This window comes from Mesoplodon mirus, assembly GCF_964341445.2.
Source record: "Mesoplodon mirus genome assembly, chromosome: 13".
In the NCBI taxonomy this organism is placed as follows: Eukaryota; Metazoa; Chordata; class Mammalia; order Artiodactyla; family Ziphiidae; genus Mesoplodon; species Mesoplodon mirus.
The window spans coordinates 13126565-13148601 of record NC_138989.1 but is presented as its reverse complement, the minus strand read 5'-3'; the positions used below and the strand labels follow the sequence as shown (position 1 = coordinate 13148601).

The 22037-nt window shown below is 38.3% G+C and overlaps 1 protein-coding gene across 3 annotated transcripts in view; it reads right to left on the bottom strand.

Annotated features, from left to right (window-relative positions):
- The window catches only part of MED13L (mediator complex subunit 13L), a 290942-nt gene that overhangs the window by 37632 nt on the left and 231273 nt on the right, over positions 1–22037 (bottom strand). For all 3 annotated transcript variants that reach the window (XM_082641500.1, XM_082641499.1, XM_082641501.1), the window contains exons 6-14: positions 19387–19581; positions 18832–19020; positions 15986–16151; positions 13965–14069; positions 9100–9831; positions 7841–8066; positions 6748–6850; positions 6330–6454; positions 3441–3540 (exon numbers count right to left, since the gene is read on the bottom strand). In XM_082641500.1, coding sequence (XP_082497626.1) covers positions 3441–3540; positions 6330–6454; positions 6748–6850; positions 7841–8066; positions 9100–9831; positions 13965–14069; positions 15986–16151; positions 18832–19020; positions 19387–19581 — 1941 coding nt within the window. The remainder of the gene's footprint in view (positions 1–3440; positions 3541–6329; positions 6455–6747; positions 6851–7840; positions 8067–9099; positions 9832–13964; positions 14070–15985; positions 16152–18831; positions 19021–19386; positions 19582–22037) is intronic.

Here is a 22037-nt window from a genome sequence, read left to right as displayed (position 1 = left end):
AAATACATTCATCATCTTTAACTTTTAGCCCCTATACCTTTTCCCAAGCCAAAGAGCAGCTACTGGTCAATTTTAACATAAAATTAATTTGTAAGTGGAGTATTTTAAACCACAAGTCTGCTTCATAAAATCTTCAAACTCATATTACATGACAAATCTTAATTAACAAAGTATTTGGAAAATATGAAACTATAAATTCACTTTGAGTTAAAATGACAGTGAACTTAAACATAGCCTTTCCTTAATTTATTAAGTATTTGGGCTGTGGTACAAAATTTTATCCTCAAATTATTTTATTAAATTTGTTTTTAAATCTTCCCTAAAAAATGTAATAAAGGCATTTTCCATTCAGGGCTACTCAACTTCTTTGATGTTACCTAACACAGTTATGTATCTCAGTTTTCAAAGCCTCAGCCACCTTGATAATTTTTGTCAAAGGTAAAAGAGAACATACACAAAAAGCATGGATGAAATGAGATTCCACCTGCCAAAGATTCATGTTAAAAAGTGGTCTTCACCAGTCTTATTATCAGATATTCTTCAGGAAGACTCTTAACCTCTCTAGCTTCAATTTCCTCATCTACAAAATGAGAATAATATTTCCCTCATTTTTTTTTGCACATTAAATGAGATAAAGTATACACTGAAGTGAACACTTTGCCAGGTACGTCTAAACACTCATAAAGTGATGAGAGTCGGCAATAATTAGCCCTTCCTCCCAATTTTGGTTTGATGAGAAAAAGATGGAAATGCTGTTCAGTCACAGGGAATGAATTTCTGAAAAGAAATCACCCTAAATAAGTTTTGAGATGAAAAACAGGGAACTGGACTCAAACTGGGTAAGGCAGAAAGAAAACAGAAACCCAGAGAAACATTCTGGTCCTCCAAAGTAGAAATACATGGCTTGCCTGTTCAATTTTCTTCCCATAAAATGACTAAAGTGAGTGTGGGCAACAGCTACCAGGATGGACTGGAGTTGACATGTCTTTCCCACAATGCTCCACTTACTTATACCCACCTATCCTCAAGATCCACTGCACTTCAGCAGGAGCTCACCATTAAGGACACCAACCATCTCCTATTGTGAACATCAAGTATTTATGCACAAGACTGAAGCCCTCCAACAAAAGCATCATCACTAATTTCTCAGTATTCTACCCAGCCCAGAGCACCTAGCAGAGTCCCTCACAAATAGTAAGTGTTTTTTTGCGGTACGCGGGCCTCTCACTGTTGTGGCCTCTCCCGTTGCGGAGCACAGGCTCTGGACGCGCAGGCTCAGAGGGCATGGCTCATGGGCCCAGCCGCTCCGCGGCATGTGGGATCTTCCCGGACCGGGGCACGAACCCGTGTCCCCTCATCGGCAGGTGGACTCTCAACCACTGCGCCACCAGGGAAGCCCAGTAAGTGTTCTTGTAGAATAAAATGTCTAACTCTTTCATTTTGCCTCCTCAAAGACCCATACTTCAAAATTGACATTCTTTCAAACACAAAAATTCATAAGCGACTGGTTAACAATAAAAGAAAAACACTTCTGTTTTAATTAATATAACACAATACTATCTTGACATAGACTTGATACTAAACTAAACCTCACTGATACTGTGTGTCGCTTTCTTTCATTAGTATATACACAAATGAATAATTACGGACCTATGCTGTCCAACACAGTATCCACTAGCCACATGGCTACTGAGCATTCAAAATGGGCCCCATCCAACCTGAGATGAGCTGCATGTATAAAATATACCCCAGATTCCAAACAGTTAGCACAAAAATGGAATGTAAAACATCTAAATATTTTTATGCTGACTACATATAAAAATGACAATGTTTTGGATACACTGAGTTAAAATATATTATTAAATTTAATTTTACATGATTCTTTTTACTTTTTTAATTTAACTATTAGAAAATTTAAAATTACTTATGTGGCCCTCCTTTGTGGCTTACCTTGCACTTCTGTTGGATGGTGTTATTCTAGACATTACATATTATATGTCTCTCCACTTTCATGTACAGTAAGCTACTGCAGAGATGATAGTTTCTTGCCATGCCATTTTCATTGCCATGTCTTGGGAGGAAATACTATGTATATGTCCCCCCCACACACACTTATACACACATACTTTGACACATTAATAAGATCCTCTTGACCTTGGTTTATCTGTATTTTCCTCATGCCAATATTTCTGCCATATTTCAAATTCATTAATTTTTATAACCTGTACTTTATCATAAAGTTCTGAGTAGCTTCTTTTTGAAACAATTCCTTTTGGAATAAAAGAGAGAGAAAGAAGAGAGAGTACACCATATACTTTACTGGGTAATGACACTTACTAGCAGGATGGTCTGTGAATGAATAATCTTGGACAAATTATCAGACATTTTAACATTTAACATCGCTACATATCACTTAATGTCAAAAAAAAGCAGGAGTAACTGGTTAATAAATACAAGGGAAAAATTCATTCATCTGCCCTATTCCAGATGAATCTACTTTAATCATGTTTCTTTTAATCTGTGAGTTTCATGTTTGTAAAATTCTGCAGTGCAGAGTAATAAAAAAAGAAAAATGTTTAATTAAAAAAAACTACAGCAACTGGCTGGCTATCATCATTCATTTTCATACATGTCATGCTTGAGAAAGCTTTGCATATTTTAAAAAGCTATGGATCCACTAAAGCTGTCAAAATCCAATCTCTGTATACTTCACACTTCAACATTTGAGTAAATCAGCACTACATTTACAGGTTCATAAAACTTTTTGACTCATCCCTATGACATGGTGGTTTTTCCCCTCAATTTGTTCTCATTACCAGCTGAATTAATGAGAAGATATTAAAGAATGATTTGCAATGGAATTGTGTTTCAGCTTCAGAGTATCCATATAAGCTATCCTGACTTTCTTTTCTCTTGTGGAATGTTTCTTAGGGTAAAGAGTAAGCAGAGAAAAGGAAGTTTCTCTTTTTGCCCACATACGTAATAAAACTAGTTGATCTCTTAAGGAAACACAAAAACTTCAGTATCTGTTGGAAAAAGGACCACAGAAAACAAACATTCATTATCCTTGTGTGAATTAAATTTATGAAAACTGAAACATTTTGCACAAGCTCTTGTGGTGGAATATCGCTATGAAAACCACTATGCAGCATTTATCCTACTAGGAAAGGGCTATTGCAAAAATAAACCTAAAACATGTTTTTTCACATTTTAAACCACAGAAGTTAATTTGAAAACAAAAGGAAAAGGAATTCAAACTTAAATGGGTCTCTTAGCTGCCTGCCACCTTAGGAACACCAATTTATACAAGTTTTAATTCACTGCCAGTATTTTGTTAAAATGGGGGAAAGGAGGGGAATCTCAGACAAGGCACCACTGAGTATGAAAACATAATATGTAAATTATAAGCAGTGAGCTGAAGCTCAGTTTCCTTTTCTTACTTGGTGGGTAAGGAACAGCAGCTCTTCCATCCTTCCCAAGAGGTCGGTCTTCTGTCCCAACTGTAGGCATTTTTGATGAGCGTAGTGCAGGTGACACAGCCTAAGAACAGATTATTATTGTTAAAGCCGAGTAACGCATTTGTATGTAAGTAGGGTGACAGTCCACTATTCCTTAGAGTGTATGCCTATTGATATTTTAAAATAAAGGAAAGATGCTTCCTCACATAGCATTCATCAGGTGAACTTCTAGAAATACCAGCAGACAGTGACACAGAAGAGATGGTTACAAGCTTATCAAGTATGAGAAACAGACTGACTGAGTCTTCTTGTCACGGATCTGGTGAGAGCAGACTGTGCCATCAAAGCAGAGCTTGCAGACCTTCAGCAAATCTTCCCTCCCAGGTCATTAGAGACGCAGCTTCAGGGACAAAATAATCACATTAGGGTGGTACCTCCGAGTAGTGATTGGTTATCTGGTTTTCCTTCTGTTTGGAAGCAGGCAGCTAAAAGGAAGGACCTCAAGCCCACCCAAACTATTATTCTTTTATTTTTCACCACAAAAAAATACATACCTCCTATTCCTATTTCTACAGTTACTGTTCATTTTCATGAAAAATAACCTTATCTCACAAAATTATTGAAATGCACAGAGAAGGTTTTTCTCTGATTTGTTATTCAAAACAAATGAAGTCCCTTAGTAGGCAAGATTATCTTTAAGAACTCAAAGGAATTGATGGCAAGATAAAATAAAGCAGCAAGATTCTCACAAATAGACGGCCTTTTACTTATGTACACTTATTCAATATCATAGAGTTGAAACATATAAAACTAACTTTAAAACCTATGAGATGAAAACTTGGACAACAGTCTCCCAATTCCAGTTACTAATAAGATGAATTAGTAAAATGATTCTAAGGTAAACTGTTCCCTTGATTAAATGTCAGGCTAGAACTCAAAGTAGAAACAATCATTTCAGAGAAATGAAAATTAGATAAACAATGTCCAATCTCCTTTGCATATTAACATTACTAACAATATATTCAAACAACAGAATAAACATTTATTCATTTAGTCCAATAGTAATTCATAATTTATACAGAGAGTAAGGACAATGGCTCAGAGCACAGCGATCACTAGGGATGGTGGCTGTGAACAGCAACCAGGCTACTCGACGGTTTGTTTATTTTCTTTTCTTACATCTCCCTTTCTACTTCTTTTTGATTCCTTTACTTTTCATACTTTCTTCCCACCGTCACCACACCAAAGCATCTGAACTAGCCCTCGTTAAAACCAATCCTAGATAATGCATGGCTTAATGGAGACAGTCAAGTTCAAAAAGGATCTCCAATGCCTGGGTCACAGAATAAGGAAACGTGTCATTTCTTCTGCTAAAGTTTTTCACATTGCCATGTCCTTTCCCTTCATGCAGCCACTGCCCGATTTTCGGTCCTCATGTCTCAATCCAACAAGTTACCAAATAGTACTCCTGCTTTCTGTGTATCGGACTGATGGAAGACAACACTCACTTCTACCAGGTCAGTTCCACAATCAGCAGCCTCCGGAAGAGCACATCACCAGTACAGTTTGAAGTCTAAAGCCTTAAGAGTGGCCACAAACCTTCCCAGCCCCACCAATCTTTACCCTCCATTCAGAAAACAGATCCACATGCACATTGTCCCCCAAAGTCCAGCTAGTTCATTCTTGTAGCTTAACCAAGGCTCCTTCCAGGCTCAAAGTAACATTCCTCCCCTGCCTCCCCCTAACCTAGTCTTTCCACATTTCAAGTCAATTTCGTTCTTTAAGGTTATTATTATCTCCTCATCTTCTAAGTACTTAGAATAGTAATGGTGTACAATATCTGTTAATCGGATACATTTTATTTTAAAGTGAGAAGGGGCTGTAGAAATCTGATTCCTACTTAACTTAACCTTCAAGGTTTTACTTAGACACTGCTTGCCTGTCATGTTGCACTTGAACATGTAGCGTCTTTAGATTCAGGTCAATTACTGCCCTCACAGGACTCAGTATATTTTTAACTTTATTTATATGCTATTTCTCCTGAAGTCTGTGAGTATCTCAAGTATAAGAGTAGTAATTTAATTTTATCTGTAAACCTAGAGTACCTGCCACAAAGGAACTGATCATTAAATGATTAACGAATACATGTAAACTGGATAGATGGGAAAGTAAATATATAAATGAAAGAAAAATAAACTAATAAACTGACCTCCTTGAAGAGGGGCCTATCTTACTCATCTCTAGGTCCCCCAGAGATAACAGGCACTTTTATTTGCACAAAGGTACAGGGTTGGTTAGGAGGACGAGGACACAAATTTCCTGACTTAGCTCAGTTACTCTCCAGAGAATTATAAATTCCTATCTGTCACTTTAATCATATGACGCCTTGTATTATTTAACGTCTATGTGTATAAATTCTATTTCCCAACTTACGATGCTATAATCCTAAAAAGTATGTATCATACTTGTAATCGCTCTCAAAGTGTTGACTAACCTATGACTTATTAGATGAATAAAAAGTTATATGGGCATTATTTTTAAAATCTGAGCTAAAGGGGCTACATAATACATTCCTGTTAGTCTCATGATATTGAGAAGGATTTTTTTTTAAATGTGTAAGATTTTAATATTTACAACAGGAATAACACTAATGGAAAAAAAGCCATCAACAAACAAAACCCAAGGGGTATTACAGACTACACTAATAACTTTTAGAATCCTTTCAAGGTATACAAACGTTTTTGAAGAACATTCAGAACCTGAAATAAGAGCCCCCAGTCCAGTAGACCGAACTATAAAGAAATACTGAAACACTGATATAAGTCCATGCACTTAAGTGAATTTTTGTTTGTGTAGCCAAAGCAGACTCACCCCAAGTTCGTCGTCATCAGAATTATCAAAGATGTTGTCTAAGTCATGAAGGGAAGGCGCCAGATCTGTCACCTGTGTAAGGCTACTGGAGCCAGCCCTGCCAGCAGCACTATCCTGCCGAACATCTGTGGGAAAGGAGGCAAAAGGCACAGAATGAGCAACTTCATCAAGGGAGAAGGAGTGAGGAGAGGACAATGAGCAAGCCCTGCCTGTGAACTGTTTCCCTATGTTTTCGGTTAAATTTAGAGACAATTACTGCCAAATACGTTTATCAGTTTTGAAAGGAACTGAAAAATATATTAAAGATGAGATCAAATTATTGCTATTACAATAAGGATATAATTTTAAATAGAGAAGCATCTCCCTCGCATTTTATTTTAGCAACAATCCAAGTGAGGCAAATAATCATTGTACACACCTGTTTTAGTAGAACTGAAAAGGGACATGGCATTTTTCCCTTCAGGCACCGGCGTGGAATGACCTGGTGTAGTGACATCCTTGGTACCAAATCCATCCTCTGACTGTATAATAAATTCAGCCAAACAAAACACATGAACACCAACCCAAAGTGTGGAATATGAGGGAGAACACAAAGAATTAGAGGGTAGAATGGAACTTGTTATGAGCACAAGTATGATAAACCATGGTCTATGCAACCAAAGGAAATAAAAGATATGTCCTTTTCCCTGAATTTAAACCGAACCAAAAACTCCCACGCTTTTCCCCTCAATCTGAGTCAGTCAGGGTTTTATGCCTCAATGGTACTGGTGGCATTTGATTACAGACCTGCCATGGTGTTAAAAGCTGCCTTTAATATAATATTTTGGATGCTGAATTATGCTTCAAGCTTTTTGGATCTAGATAGATCTCTGTAAAGGACTCTAAGAAGTATTCTCCTGGACTATACTGGTCTCTTTTGTCTTACTTCCTCTATTCTTAAGAATACCTCTTTAAATGGCCCAGTATTTTAGAATGTTTTAAAACTTAAAGCTAAAGACAGCAGACACCCACAGTACTCATTTTTATGACAATGGAACCAGTAAAATTATACTGACACAGTCTTGGAGTGGTGTTGGTATTAATTCAGAGAGACATAGAGGTATAAAGCGCTTAGCACAGTAAATACAGTGAGCGCTCAATAAACAGTAGATATTGTTACCAAGATTTTTTCTTACATTTTGGGTATTTTGGAATAATAATTAAAAAGAAATAAGCAGGGAGCATAGGCCAACAAGAATTAGCATATGAGAGGAAACATGCACTGTACAAGCTATAGCCTGGAAAATATGAGGCTTCATTTATGTTCGGCTGACTTTTGAACAAAGGTGAGCCATGACATAAAAAGGAACAATACGCTGTTCGATACAATAGTACCAAGAGCATGAATATGGGGACAGAGCAATCAGGCAAGACTATCTCAAACATTCTGCCTCCAAAGTCTTCCCACATGTGCTGTACTGACATAGACTGAAACCCACACCAGGCTGGACTCTCTCTATGTTAAATGGTACCTTATTCTTTTTCAGGGAATCTTTCTCTGTCCCTTGTTTGCATTTTTTGTTCGCTGTGAAGATGTATTTTATGTCACCGTCCTCAAAGGTGTATGGGTCATTGACTTCTCCCAAACTGTCTCCAGGTTGTTGTGATAGAGGCAATGGGTCAAGGAAGTGGAGTGGCTGCATCTGGGGCTGCTTGTCTTGCCATATTTTAAACCGTTTGTTAGGTTGTGCTAAGAGTCTGAAAGAGAAAACAAATGACAATTTAAGCAAGAAACATAAAAAGATTAGATTTTTTTTAAAGCAACGTTTAATGATATAAAGCATTTGTAAAGCTTAAACTAAACTTAAAAAAAAAACACCTAAAGGGCTTCCCTGGTGGCGCAGTGGTTGAGAGTTGCCTGCTGATGCAGGGACACGGGTTCGTGCCCGGGTCTGGGAAGATCCCACATGCCGCGGAGCGGCTGGGCCCCTGAGCCATGGCCGCTGAACCTGCGTGTCCGGAGCCTGTGCTCCGCAACGGGAGAGGCCACAACAGTGAGAGGCCCGCGTACCGCAAAAAAAAAAAAAAAGAAAAAAAGAACACCTAAAAATTCACCTACAAGTGTATTTTAGAGATTGTATTCACAATTAAATAAATCTCAGTAGTTTTTATCAAGAACATATACTTTTGTCTCTGATTCCATGGATTCCACTTAAGAGCATAGGTGGGCTCTGACAACAGACTGTCCAGGTTCAAATTCCACCTGTGTCATTTACTAACCGCATGACCCTAGTTTTTTTTCTCAGCTATGAAATTAAGGTAGCAATACAGTTGTGGTGAAAATCAAATGAGATAATCTGTGTAAACTGTTTAGAATAATGGGTAGCTCAAAAGCACTCTGAAGTATTATTACTAGATGCGTGATACATACCTGAATGCATGCAAAGCCTTCCTTAGAAGTGTCAACACACAAAGAGGGCACTGACCACAATATGGAAGGTCCCATAAAGCTATATTCTTTGATTAACAAACAGCAGGCCAAAAATGAAGCGATACTAGTATAGCTAAATCCTATGATGAAACCTTTTTATGCCAGCATTTAAGTAATGACATGTGTGTTAAACCTCATGATGGATAAAGCATTTGACTTTTAAACATTTTCCAAATGCAGAGTCTAGAATGGGGAAGAAAGGCCTCTTCAATTTTGGATCTGAAGGCCCTGATTCTTGGGAACCTATGGCCTTGGCCTTCTGATGGGTGATCAGGTGGACGGGGTGGGGAGTCACCTTACCTTTGCAATGCAGTGCTCTCTGAGTTTACCTCCATTTTGGCATCACATCTCTCACCCTGGAGCTCTGGAGGCCGGAACTCAGCATCATCAATGGATGGGAGATGATAACTATGCCACCACTTATCTGAGGACTCTGGGTTCGAGGGCCTAATCCCACAATATAAGGCGGTCTCACTGACCTCTGCCATCAGAGGCAGTCTTTGGCCTACGAGGACAGTTCTGTCATCCAGAGTAGACAACTGCTGGAGTTCTAGCCCATTTCCATAGAGGGCTGGATTCACAGGGACAGATGGTGGGTCCAAATTCTCCGTTTCCTGACCTCGTGGCTGAGGGCTGAGTGTTGGCGGCAGAGGGGAAATAGGGGAATGAGGTGAATCCATAGGATTCAGATTCATTTGCTTGCTTGTATTTCTGGAAGGCACGGCCATTTGCTTATCATACTTCCTACTGCTAGCCACCTCTAAGGAGGAGTCTATCCCTGCCAAGCCTAGCTTCTGTCCTGGTGGATCTTGTTCCATGCATAACTCTTCGGCCACAGAGGGCCTATGGTGAAATGGTATCAAGGGTCTCTTTTGCAACTTGTCTCCCTTTTCCTGTCTTTCTGTTGTTTTGTGCTTAGAAGAAGCAGGAGGTGGTAAAGATGAAGATGATGATGGTCCTGCACTGAACCCTGGTTGTGATATTGTGGGAGGTCGACTGGGTCCTACTGCACAACGTTTTAAAAGTTTATGCCTGAAATGAGAATTAAAATGAAGTCAGTAAATACACAGATGAAAATAACTGCATCATTCTAATTACAAAAGAGATGCCTCTAACAAGGTTATGTCTTTTTAAGCACACGTTATATGCAATAATACATCTAAATGGACTCTGGGTGTTAAATATATTGATAATGACTAAAAACTGCAACACACCCTGACAGAAAATGATGAACCAATTACATACAAGTTAAGTAGATAAGAGATGAACTTAAGAAACATTAATGAATATGCTGCTAACCTCTACAAAAATACTAATTTGAAAATCCCCAAATCTTTCAAATTTGGTGAGGGCCTCAGACAATCTATTCATATTGCATTTTAAAACTAACAGTAATGAGATCATCTGTCAAAAAAAGAACCAAAAAAAAGCTTCCAATTTCTATTTTACAACACTCTACCAACTCCAATATAGAATGGCTTATCAAAAAAAAAAAAAAAGAATGGTTTATAAAAGCTTATAGTGTTGTAAATCAGGAATAAGATAACTATGCAACTCTCCCCCAAAGTGTGAAACTAAGGGTTAGTTTTAATAATATTTAATAGGGGGACTTCCCTCGTGGCGCAGTGGTTGAGAATCCGCCTGCTAGTGCAGGAGACACGGGTTCGATCTCTGGTCCGGGAGGATCCCACATGCTGCGGAGCAACTAAGCCCGTGCGCCACAACTACTGGAGCCCGTGCGCCCTAAAGCCTGTGCTCCGCAACCAGAGAAGCACCGCAATGGGAAGCCCGCACACCATAAGGAAGAGTAGCCCCCACTCGCCACAACTACAGAAAGCTCGCGTGCAGCAACGAAGACCCAAAACAGGCAAGGAAGGAAGGAAGGAAGGAAGGAAGGAAGGGAGGGAGGGAGGAAGGAAGGAAGGAAGGAAGAAAGAAGAATATTTAATAGGATAAATATACTAGGAACTTTATATGCTACTATTATCCAAGGAAGAAGGGATAAAAGACAACTTTGGATCTTACAGAAACATGTTAAAATGAGACAGAAGAAGGTTGTGAGTGAATATTAAAACTACACATACATACAAATGCATCTGTACTATCTAAGCAGGAATAGCAAGTCTGCTCACATCGTAACACACTTCTTGGCAAGCCTGGGTGTGAGAAATTGCTCAGTAAGGGCCCACTAGATTATCCTAAGGTTTAATCTGTGCAAAAAAGTTATATAGCAGGTCAGCCAGTTCCTCCCAATACATAAATCACTCCCAGAAAAAATGTAAGCTCTCCTGCCAGTGTATCAGTAACTCTCTGAGGCCACTAGGGTGGCATTAAATTACTGTTGCATTGCACTAAACAATGCCCTAGTGGGAAGTAAAACGGATTTGTGTGGCATAATGGGATGGTTTAGTGGGACAGCAGGATGGCCACCCTGCCCCATAAGGCCGTTAAATAGTGTGAGGAGTGGACCATTCCATAATGGGTTCGGTAATCCTGCAGTAGATAATCTGAAAACACTCTTGCCAAAGTCTTTAAAAAAAAAAAAAAAAAATCCCGACTTTGAAGAAGGTTGTCTATGCATAAGGCTATTGTCAATAAGGCAAAAATTGGACTTTAAATCTCCAGGGCAAAGTACCACAGTAAGAGACGAATGTCTCATCTGAAAATATCTCAATTATCTCAATATCTTCTAAGGGTGCTTACTTTAAGACCTAAGCTCTAAAAGTCTTTCACATAAAACTTTTTGATTTGGATTTTCTCAGAGAGCATTTAACCACACCACTCCTTTGATAGATATTTTATAGTAGCCTCTTCAAAGTAAGGACTTTTTACAAAGTGGATAATCTTATAAAGTCATTTTTTTCAATTGCATTTAACAACTCAACTACATTGTGGAATGGTTAGAATAAGGGATACACCAGTAAGTAACAGACCATCACTGCAAATCTGTGAACAGGTAAGGGACCTCACTGAAGCAGGCAGCAGGAAGATCGGGCTCAGAAGGCTAACTATATGAGTGGTTTGGCCTTAATGGGAAGGAAATCAGAGGCAGGGCCAAATAGTGCAGGAACACATGGTAACTAAAAGAATAAGGAAAGTAGAATGACTATAACAGACATTTCAAAGGAAATCACTGTGAAATGCAATGATAAAATTGATCTAGAAAATTAAGAAAAATAAATAAATGATAAAGTTTCTAGGCTGAGAAGGGGAAAATTGTGACAAAAATGACTGCAATCGGGTACCTGGTTTGTGAGGAAACAGGTATATCGATATTAAGGGTTTATCTTAAAAGCACTCCCCCAAATACAAGACTAGAGTACCTGTAAGAAGTCAGGTCTAGAGATAAACATTTAGAAGTCAATGGAATAGAATGCGAATGCATGTCTACAGATAAGACCTGAAGGGTGTAAGAATTTGGTGAGGAAATAGAGCAATAACTCCAGAGGACAAAAGAAAAAGTGTTATTTATTTATACTTCAGGTAAAAATAATGCAAGGTAGTAAATAAAAATGTGATAGAAATCAGTAAAAAAGTTATTTTTAAAAAGTGAAAAAAATCTAGATTAAGGAAAAGAGCAGGAAAAATAAGATGAAGGCACAAGTGAAGTTAAATACACTAAAATTTTTATCCTATGTACTTTCTAAAGGTGGACCATAACTTGGCTGTAAGCTGTTTAGAAGTCACTGTTAATAGGAAAATACTTTTTGTCACACAATTTACAATGGCCTAGAGATGAAAGTTAACCAGGTATTCAGCTGGTATACCACACCTATCCTGAGACTAGAGAGATTCTCACATGCTCAGAAAGAGGACCCTTAATGAGCAGATAATATCATTGAAAACATCCTCCTTGAGAAAAAGAGTTTCACTAGGTACTTACAGCATCTCAACAAAAAGCTGACTACCAAGGCAGAGCTTGATAAAAGAGATCAATTTATAGGGAAGGGGGAACAGGAAGAAGCTGTCAAAACTGCTGCCTAAGTGTACAAACACACGTGCACACGTGTGTGTGTGTGTGTTTGCAGAGATTCTCGGGCATCATGACCACCTCCCTAGCCCAAAGCCTATTCATATATGCCACATTAAGAACCCCGTGATCTAAACTAGAGAAATGAATGGCCATCTTCCAAGTACACTTATCTCAACTGACCTAAGTATTGAGCAGTATCAAATGGAAGCAAAGATACTCTGAGTTGCTCACTAAGTGAATAATCATCACCACATGCTCCTACAGTCAGCTGAGCTGGCGGGGGAGGGGGGTAAGGCTGATACACACTTAAGAAATTTAAGAACACCCATGAAAATCTGTGACAATAAGATTCTCTATTACCACAAGGAGTGATAAGTCAAGGGAACATAAATGAGGAGTGCAAAAATTTTCTACAGAAAATAATTTGGGTTTCTATTCAAATATCTAAATGAATGAGCAACAATTTTAGCTTTCAGCAGGTGGTATTACCACATACCTACTTCAGTCACCAAAAAACACGAGCACCAACAATAAAAATATTCTATGAAAGATCTATTTAATCCAAATTCTATTAATTCAAGCCAACCTGCTTGACATTTATCTCAACTTTATAATTAAGAGTAACTAAACAAACTCAGTTAAATGGCAAGAGATTGTCTTGTCAAACTGATGCTTTCAGTTCTGAAGAAGTTATCCTGAAGAAATCTGTGGGAGCAATTTGGTAACAGGGCCAGTTGTCTAAAAAGGCTCATTCTGAGTCCTGACAATAAAACTGTAGCATCTGCATAGAAGAAAAACACCAAGCTTTTTTCCACCACTGGAAGAAGATTTAAAACAAAACAAAGCAGGGACGTCCTTGGTGGTCCAGTGGTTAGGATTCTGCACTCCCAATGCAGGGGGCCCGGGTTCGATCCCTGGCCAGGGAACTCATCCCACGTGCCGCAACTAAGAGTTCACATGACTCAACTAAAGACCCTGCAAGGCGCAACAAAGATCCCACATGCCGCAACTAAGACCTAGCGTAGCCAAATAAATAAATAAATATTTTAAAAATAATAAAAAATAAAAAATAAATAAATACATAAATAATAAAAGAAAATAAAGCAAAATGATGTGGAAGAAGTGGTCTGAGAGGCCAGGAGACAACCAACAAAATGTTCTATCATACTGTTCTGCCTTGGCCCCTACCTACCTAGAGCAGGAACAGCTGACTCTTTGGGTTGGATCCACAAAATCCCAAGTAGCAGGATTGTTAGCAGGCTCTTCTTCAAGAGTTGGAGTTGACATCTGGCTCCTCCTAAAAAAGGTTTAAAAATGTGGCTTGTGTAAACATGAGATAATATCCATACCTCTGGGGGGAAAATGTTAGAAAGACATGAATACATTTTACACAGAAATGGTATCTTGCTGATAGATGATTGAAAGCAACTCAAGGTGGGAGGTTGCTGGGGTGGGAAAGGCAACTACTACTGCCATGCACTAGAAGAGTCAGGATTCCAAATAATTTTACTTAAGTTTAATATACATTTTAACATGGGTGGTACACATAGCAATTAAAACACTACCTGGCACTATTATCTGTTGTTTTTTAAAAGTCACCTAAATTCTGTAGAAATAACCTAGATTTTAAAAAATTATCTTTTCACAGCATCTATGAATTATATATCCTCAGATAGACTGTTTAAATCACTCTTAAAACACCTATATTTACTAGCATTTAAGGGCAGCACTCCACACAAGTGATGTGAACTAAAACATAAGAATCAAATATATCTCCTGCATGTCACTAAGAATTGGTAGCAAAAAGTAGATGTCTACTACTGCATAAATAAGAACACTGGGCAGTATTTCTGTACTGTTGATTTTGCTACAGCTGATACTGCAAAGTGTTTCACTGATGGCTCTGCAAGGACTTCGCTTGCTCTCCACCCTCCCCTGCCTTTCTGGGTGTCTCACTTCCCTGTTCGGTGCTGCTGATAGAAGGGCTCTGATTTGTTAGACTTGGTGGAAAGGTTAGTAGTGATAAAAATCAAAGATGGTAAATAAAAGGAAAAGAAAAAGAAAATGTTAACATGGAAATTGTCTAGGCATTGCAGACATAAGTGAAAATATCTGTACCAATAATTCTAAAGGAAAAGATCATTTTAAAGTGAATAGAGATACCTTTTAAATTCTAGAACTTGCCATATGATTTCCCACTGCAATTATTTTAGATTTTTTTCTACTAAATCTTCTTTAGTAGCCTGTTCTAGAGCCAACTATTTGGGAAATAAATATATAGTAGGAATTTGCTAAAAGCTAGGTCCAAAGGACAGGTTTTAATTGTGTATATAAAGCTTTGAATAGCAGTCACTGAAGAAACACTTAATTGGCTTCTAAATGAGTTCTTAGGAATTACTGACAAGAATGTCCATATTTATTCTGCTCCAGAGAATGAAGACTCTTTTGTTTACCTGTATCAATCAAAAAGTTGGACACCTCAGTCATATCAAAACAGATGTGAAAATATGCTGAATATGTTTATGTAAATCTTGATAAGTGAAATAGTATTTACTGACTACTGTTTGACATTATCATTCAGGCAATTAAAATAATCACCAGTCATCTCTTCTTAGAATCAATTCCTCTTCTTTTCCAAAAATATGTTAAGGAAGGAGGGAGGTCAGAGGGGATGGACGGGAGGGAGGTGCGGCAAGGAAGGGAAGTTGAGTAGGGGAAGAAAAGAATTTCCCCAAGTCAAGAAACAGAAGCACAGCAGCTACTAAACACCCCTCTAATTGTCATCAGTTCAGTTCAGAAATGCATTGTCAATTAAAGAATGAGGCTAATGTATAATAGAAAACATGGCAAAGAAGGTCATTTCCCTTTGTAAACAGGAAACATTCATTAGTAGGTATACAGGGAAAAACCATACCCACAATTACTGTCCTGACACTCAGAGTGAATCTCTGAGCCAGCTGTGTTAAAAAATGTCAGATGAACACCATGACAATCTTGAGATGATCAGGAACTTCAAATTTTTCCTGGATAGTCAAATTATTTTAACACCTTTGTTTTGAATTTTACCCTATTATGTTCAAAAAGATGAACTAACAATCCAGTGACCCTCTCAGGGTTTGGTCACACAACAGCACAATGTGATTGATCCTCTTCATGTAGTAATAAAAGACATGGTTACTAAACCACGATCCAGACAGAATGCAAAAAACATACTTGGACTGCGTTCTGTTGAGGATGCATTCCTTCCAGACTCGATGGACCATATGATTGTGGAGTTTTGGAGGAATCTTCCCCGATCTCTTTGGACTGTGCATAGTTATCATCCCCCCATCTTGGGAACCTAGGTGACTGACAGCACTCTGTGTTCCTCCACTCTCACCTAGGAAAGAAAGACAATTTGGAATGTCAGAATTTTCTGAAAAGGTCTCCTAGTGCACAGACTGCTGGCTTATTTAACATAAATATTTAATTGTTGAAAGTGATCACGTAGCTTTGCTGCTACCCCTGACAATAACACTATCTGTAGCTATGAGTAAATTTGCATCAGTATAGCTTTCAATCACATCAATACTCACACTCACATACCCTCAATGGCATATCCATCCAGAGGCATTCCTACTCCACAGGTATTGGAGACAACTTACATGGGAGGATTCAAACATGACAATATTAAAGATATAAACATGCATGGGTTGTTTGAATTTTTAAAGCCCAATGCAATAAATAAGTCTCAAGGTAGAACAAAACAGTAGAGGGAGCTTTATGCTCATGTAGCTAAATGGCTGTGAAACATCTGCAGGCAGTGCCCTGGGTAAGAGAAAGAAATTCTTAAGAAGGTCAAATTTCAAATCTGTGTGTGGAACTGTTCATCCTTATGCCTGACACCACTTATGAAAGCTTAATACTAAAACACTGAAAGAAGTTGACTCAACATTTTATATCAGAGGATTAAAAATTCACTGGTTTCTCTCTAATAACTCCAGTTAGTTTTTCCAACTGTACTTGGTATTGTAATCCATTTTCTACTATGTCTACTATAATTGCTGATAAAACCAGTTATTGGTTATAAGTATTTTACTACTTCCATCTCATACAAGACAAACACTGAAGTCAATTTCCAGTATTAAATTCTGATTCAACTACTTTTATCTATTTGAGTTCATAAACATATTGTGGGTTTTACTCTTGATAGAACTACGATGCAAAACATCTTGATTGAAATGATCAATTTTAAGCACTCTGAAAGGCCTCCACTCTCGTGTGAAAAAGAAAGAAACAACCTTAAATCACAAACTAATATTCTTGGTATCACTGCAAAACAACCATTATATGAGTTGAATGGTTAGTCTCAGCTCTATTTTTTTGCTGTACGCGGGCCTCTCACTGTTGTGACCTCTCCCGTTGCGGACACGCAGGCTCAGCGACCATGGCTCACGGGCCCAGCCGCTCCGCGGCATGTGGGATCTTCCCGGACCGGGGCACGAACCCATGTGCCCTGCATCGGCAGGCAGACTCTCAACCACTGCGCCACCAGGGAAGCCCCAGTTTAAAGTAGTTTTAATAAAAACTGATGGATGGCAAATCCTTTCATAAGAGATCATCCAAATTCTCTGCTCTACCATATTAGAGCCAGACGTAGTACATTTTTTCACCATCTTAGCAACTACAAGGCTCTTAAAAACAAAGGCTAGGGACGTTCCTGGTGGTCCAGTGGCTAGGACTCCACGCTTCCACTCCAAGGGGCAGGGGTTCGATCCCTGTTAGAGGAACTAAGATTCCGCAAGCCATGTGGCAAGGCCAAACCCTCCCCCCTCCCCCCACCAAAAACCCAAAGGCTACGTGTTGTCCATTTCTGTCTCCCACACAGTATCTGAGTAATTCCTTCCAGATAACTTAATACTGTGTGCTGAAACTGGAGTTTTGAGCACTGCTTTAAATTTCTTACACTACTGTTTGTATATTGCTTTATTGTTTACCAAGCACTGTCAAGTACATGATCTAATATGTATAATAACCCTGGAAACTATATAGTATTTAACAGAGAAGGAAACTGGTGTTCAGAGCAAGTATGAGAATTAAATAAGGTCACTCACCTAGTAGAAACTACAGCTAGGTTTTAAAATTAGATTCAATCACAAAGTCTATACTTTTCTCCAATATATTATTTAACCATGAACATTTACTGAATGCCACTACATGCCAAGCACTATGCTAGAAACTCTGAAAACCTGTCTTATCTGACCCTCACGAAACTCACCACATGATGAGCATGTATCATGTTTGACAGTCTGTTTTCAAAGTTTAGCGGCCAAGGCTTTACTTACTCTGATGCTCCTGCCAACACGGCCCACATTAAATACCTATAATTAATCTCATTTCAGCTCAAGTATGATGAGTATCCTTTTCTTAGTGACTAGATTTTCAATTAAAATGAAGTCAACTGCAACAACAAAAAAGTTAATATAGGATATATACTACTCAACAAAGAAGGCAACATTCTCCCAAATTAAACAATTTCTGTATTTTTCCAAGAAGGAAGAATGTTGAAATTGACAAATTTTTCAAATGTAATTAATATTGAAAGGACAAGACATTTATTCAGAGATCCTGGATGTTAGACTAACTTTATAATATAATAAGGAAAGAGAATTCATCCAAGACTTGTCCCTGGCTGGCAACAGCCAACTGGGCAAAGGCATCAACTATTCTCTGATTTGGTATTTTCCATTTTTTTTTTTTTAAAGAAAGAAAGAAAAGAAACTCACATCTTGTCTCCTAAATGCACCCACATCAGTATAAAAGAGCAGATGCACATGGAAAACTTACGAGAAACAATTAAACTGTGTAATTGGAGTAAAGACTAATACAGGCACAATTAAAATTCTGAAGCTCATAAATTCTGTTTGTTTACAATTTTCCTTCTCCATTTTGTAAAATCCCCACATTACTCTATCTCCATCTCTTCCACCAGGAATTTCTCAATGTGTTTTTTCACCTGTTCCATGGCAAGGGAACTACATGATTTTCTGGCATCTCTTCCACACCTGGACCGCACTCACCTATGACAGCCTGTTCTGGAGAGGTGGGCGGGGTGAGCGGCATCCCACAGTTACTTGGGTCCTTCACACTACCAAGTCCCTGCTGCCCAACTGTAATATGGCCTCCGGTACCAGCAACACTCTGAGGAACTGGGAGGTCATTCTGAGAGATCAAAACAAAAGCTGAAGGATAAACCATCCGAACACCACCTGTGAGGAAAGAGCGAGAGAGCACCAGGCCTGAGAAAAAGTTCACACTCGACCGCCAAATTCATTATTCCAGTGGTCAGAGTCAAAGCTCACTAGGTACTGCCAAAAGTGATAGGTTTCGTCCTTTCATAAGTTAATAGCTATTTAAACATGTGTTCCAACATTATCATAATAGCATTTGGAATATGGGGACCATTGGTGCTTCAGGCAAGATAACTACTCAGCAAATACCACTGTGTCAAGAGAATTCAAAAAGATGGGAAAATTATGGAGATTATTTTTGATGAATCTGAATGATTATCTTTTTAAATTAAGGAAGATGAAGAAGATAGAATTAAGTTCTTCAGGCAAAATATTTTCTCTTACCAACAATTACTTCTACTGCCACGGGGAAATCATCATCATACCCCAACTCCTCCTCTTCTTTCAATTCTTCTTTCTTTTTCAGCACCATTGGGTAGAAATACTGCCATTCCTCAATCAACTTACGGGTGGCTGGGTCTGACATCTTGTATGCTTGGCCCGTTAGCGTGCCATTTAAGCCATAAGGACTTACCAGGACTAAAGCAGAGAGGAGAAACATATGTTACAGAGCACAGTAATAATTCCTGCTTAAGTGTAATGCTGCATGTATGGTAATCTTTCGGGTGAAGCATAGTATCACTTAATGTATATTGCTCTTTATTTCCTAACTCCTTTTAAAGTGTAATTTTTAAAACTTTCTCATTTTAGTACTTCTTATTTATATGGCTCTCAACTCAAATCAATTTTTGCAGGAAATCAGATGGGGGAGGTATAACACTGTCTGACAGCTATATCAACAAACAATATATAAACTATCTATACATTAAAGCATATAAACATCTGTTTGGTAATAGCTTATACAATGTGAATACTGAATCTTCCATGACAGAAAAAGACCATTCAATACATATACCCCAAAACCAGTCTAGGACTTGAACATTCTTCCTATCGTTTCCTGAGACTTCCTAAATATTTGAGGTAATTTAAAAATAATATATACATAAAACATCTAATAGCAGGAAAGTCTTAATGTACCAAGTCTGAAATATAATGTTATGTATAATTTCAATTATGACTGTTTTGGAGGTCTGCTGATTAAACAACTCAAATTAAAATTTATTTTACGCAAAATAAAGGACTCAAAGTCCCTCTCTCTCTTATTCTTTCACTGTTTGACCTTGATGTCATTTTCACTGAGCTAGACACAAAAATGTAGCTAATGTAATACTATATAAGTCAGCCAGTTCTTAGTCTCATGGTGAGTATTTTGACCTTCTGAATAACACTTTTCTGGGGATAAAGGTCACTTTTCCTTAATCCTGATTTATAAAAAAAAAATCTCAGCATAGGCACTAACTGGGAGGTCCTTTTGGGGGATGGCTTTATTTTTTTAACAGCTGGATGATGTATCACATCAATCAAGACAGAGATGGCTGTAGACATCACAGATTTCGTGTTGCCTTTCTGCTGTTCCGTACTGATCCAAATGGGATAAAAATACGGATCTAACCAACACACATAATCAAGGGCAATTTTCCTGTTTTAACACTTCTAGGAAATCTCCACATCAATATGGTTAATTATGTTCACTATAATTATCTATATGCTAACACCTGCCCTAAGAATGTACCTTCTCCTCACCAATCATGGGAAATAGGCAGGATAATGCCCCACAAAGTCTTCCATGATTCAAGGTATTAGTAAGAAACCAGTAAGATTTAAAATAAGTAGTCTATAGGGACCTGGTATTGCCAATACTATCTTTCCTCATGACTAGTAATGCCCTCTGTTATTATCATAAGTAAATGCTTTTATTTTGCTTGACAAAATCTAAAGTCAGGGACTTCCCTGGTGGCACAGTGGTTAAGAATCCTCCTGCCAATGCAGGGGACACGGGTTCGAGCCCTGGTCCAGGAAGATCTCATATGCCGCGGAGCAACTAAGCCCGTGAGCCACAACTACTGCAGCCCGCGTGCCTAGAGCCTGTGCTCCGCAACAAAGAGAAGCCACTGCAATGAGAAGTCCTCGCACCGCAACAAAGAGTAGCCCCCGCTCGCCACAACTAGAAAAAGCCCGCGCACAGCAACGAAGACCCAACGCCAATAAATAAATAAATTAATTAATTAATTTTAAAAATCTGAAGTCAGATGATCCTCAACACTTTCAGAGTCAAGGAAACACAGTATTTAAATAATCTCATGTATTACTATCTGAACTGCCTTTTAAATGACTCTAGAACAAGGAAATACGGTATTTAAATAATCCTGACACAGTATTTAAATAACACAGTTTTTAAATATGCACATACTGTACAACTCTTAAGTGTACAGTTTGAGAATTGGGTCGTTTCGAATTACAGAGCAGTTCATACATAAAACATCCAAAATTACAGAATAATAAAGTAAATAGCTTAAAATGTGTTGCAAGATGGAGGAAAATGTAGGCAATAATCAGGACACAACTACATGAGGTTCAATGTTCTTTTTTACCTTAAAAAAAACCTTAATAATCTTTAAGGTAAGAAAAAGGTGCTTTCATCAAATTAAATCAGAATCATTTGTAGGAAACCAAAAAGCCATCATAAATAATATGGAGGCTAAATACTCATTTGACAGACTATTATATCAATAAAAATACTTTAGTCAATTTTATTTAAAAATTTTTTAAAATTACATTTTGTGATATACTAAGACTGTTTCAACCAGACATCGCTAGAACTGATAAATTAGATTGAACTAAAAAAGATATTTCTAGGGCTTTCCTGGTGGCGCAGTGGTTGAGAGTCCGCCTGCCGATGCAGGGGACGCGGGTTCGTGCCCTGGTCTGGGAAGATCCCACATGCCGCGGAGCAGCTGGGCCCGTGAGCCATGGCCGCTGAGCCTGCGTGTCCGGAGCCTGTGCTCCGCAACGGGAGAGGCCACAACAATGAGAGGCCCGCGTACCGCAAAAAAAAAAAAAAAAAAAAGATATTTCTATATGGTTCAATTTAATAT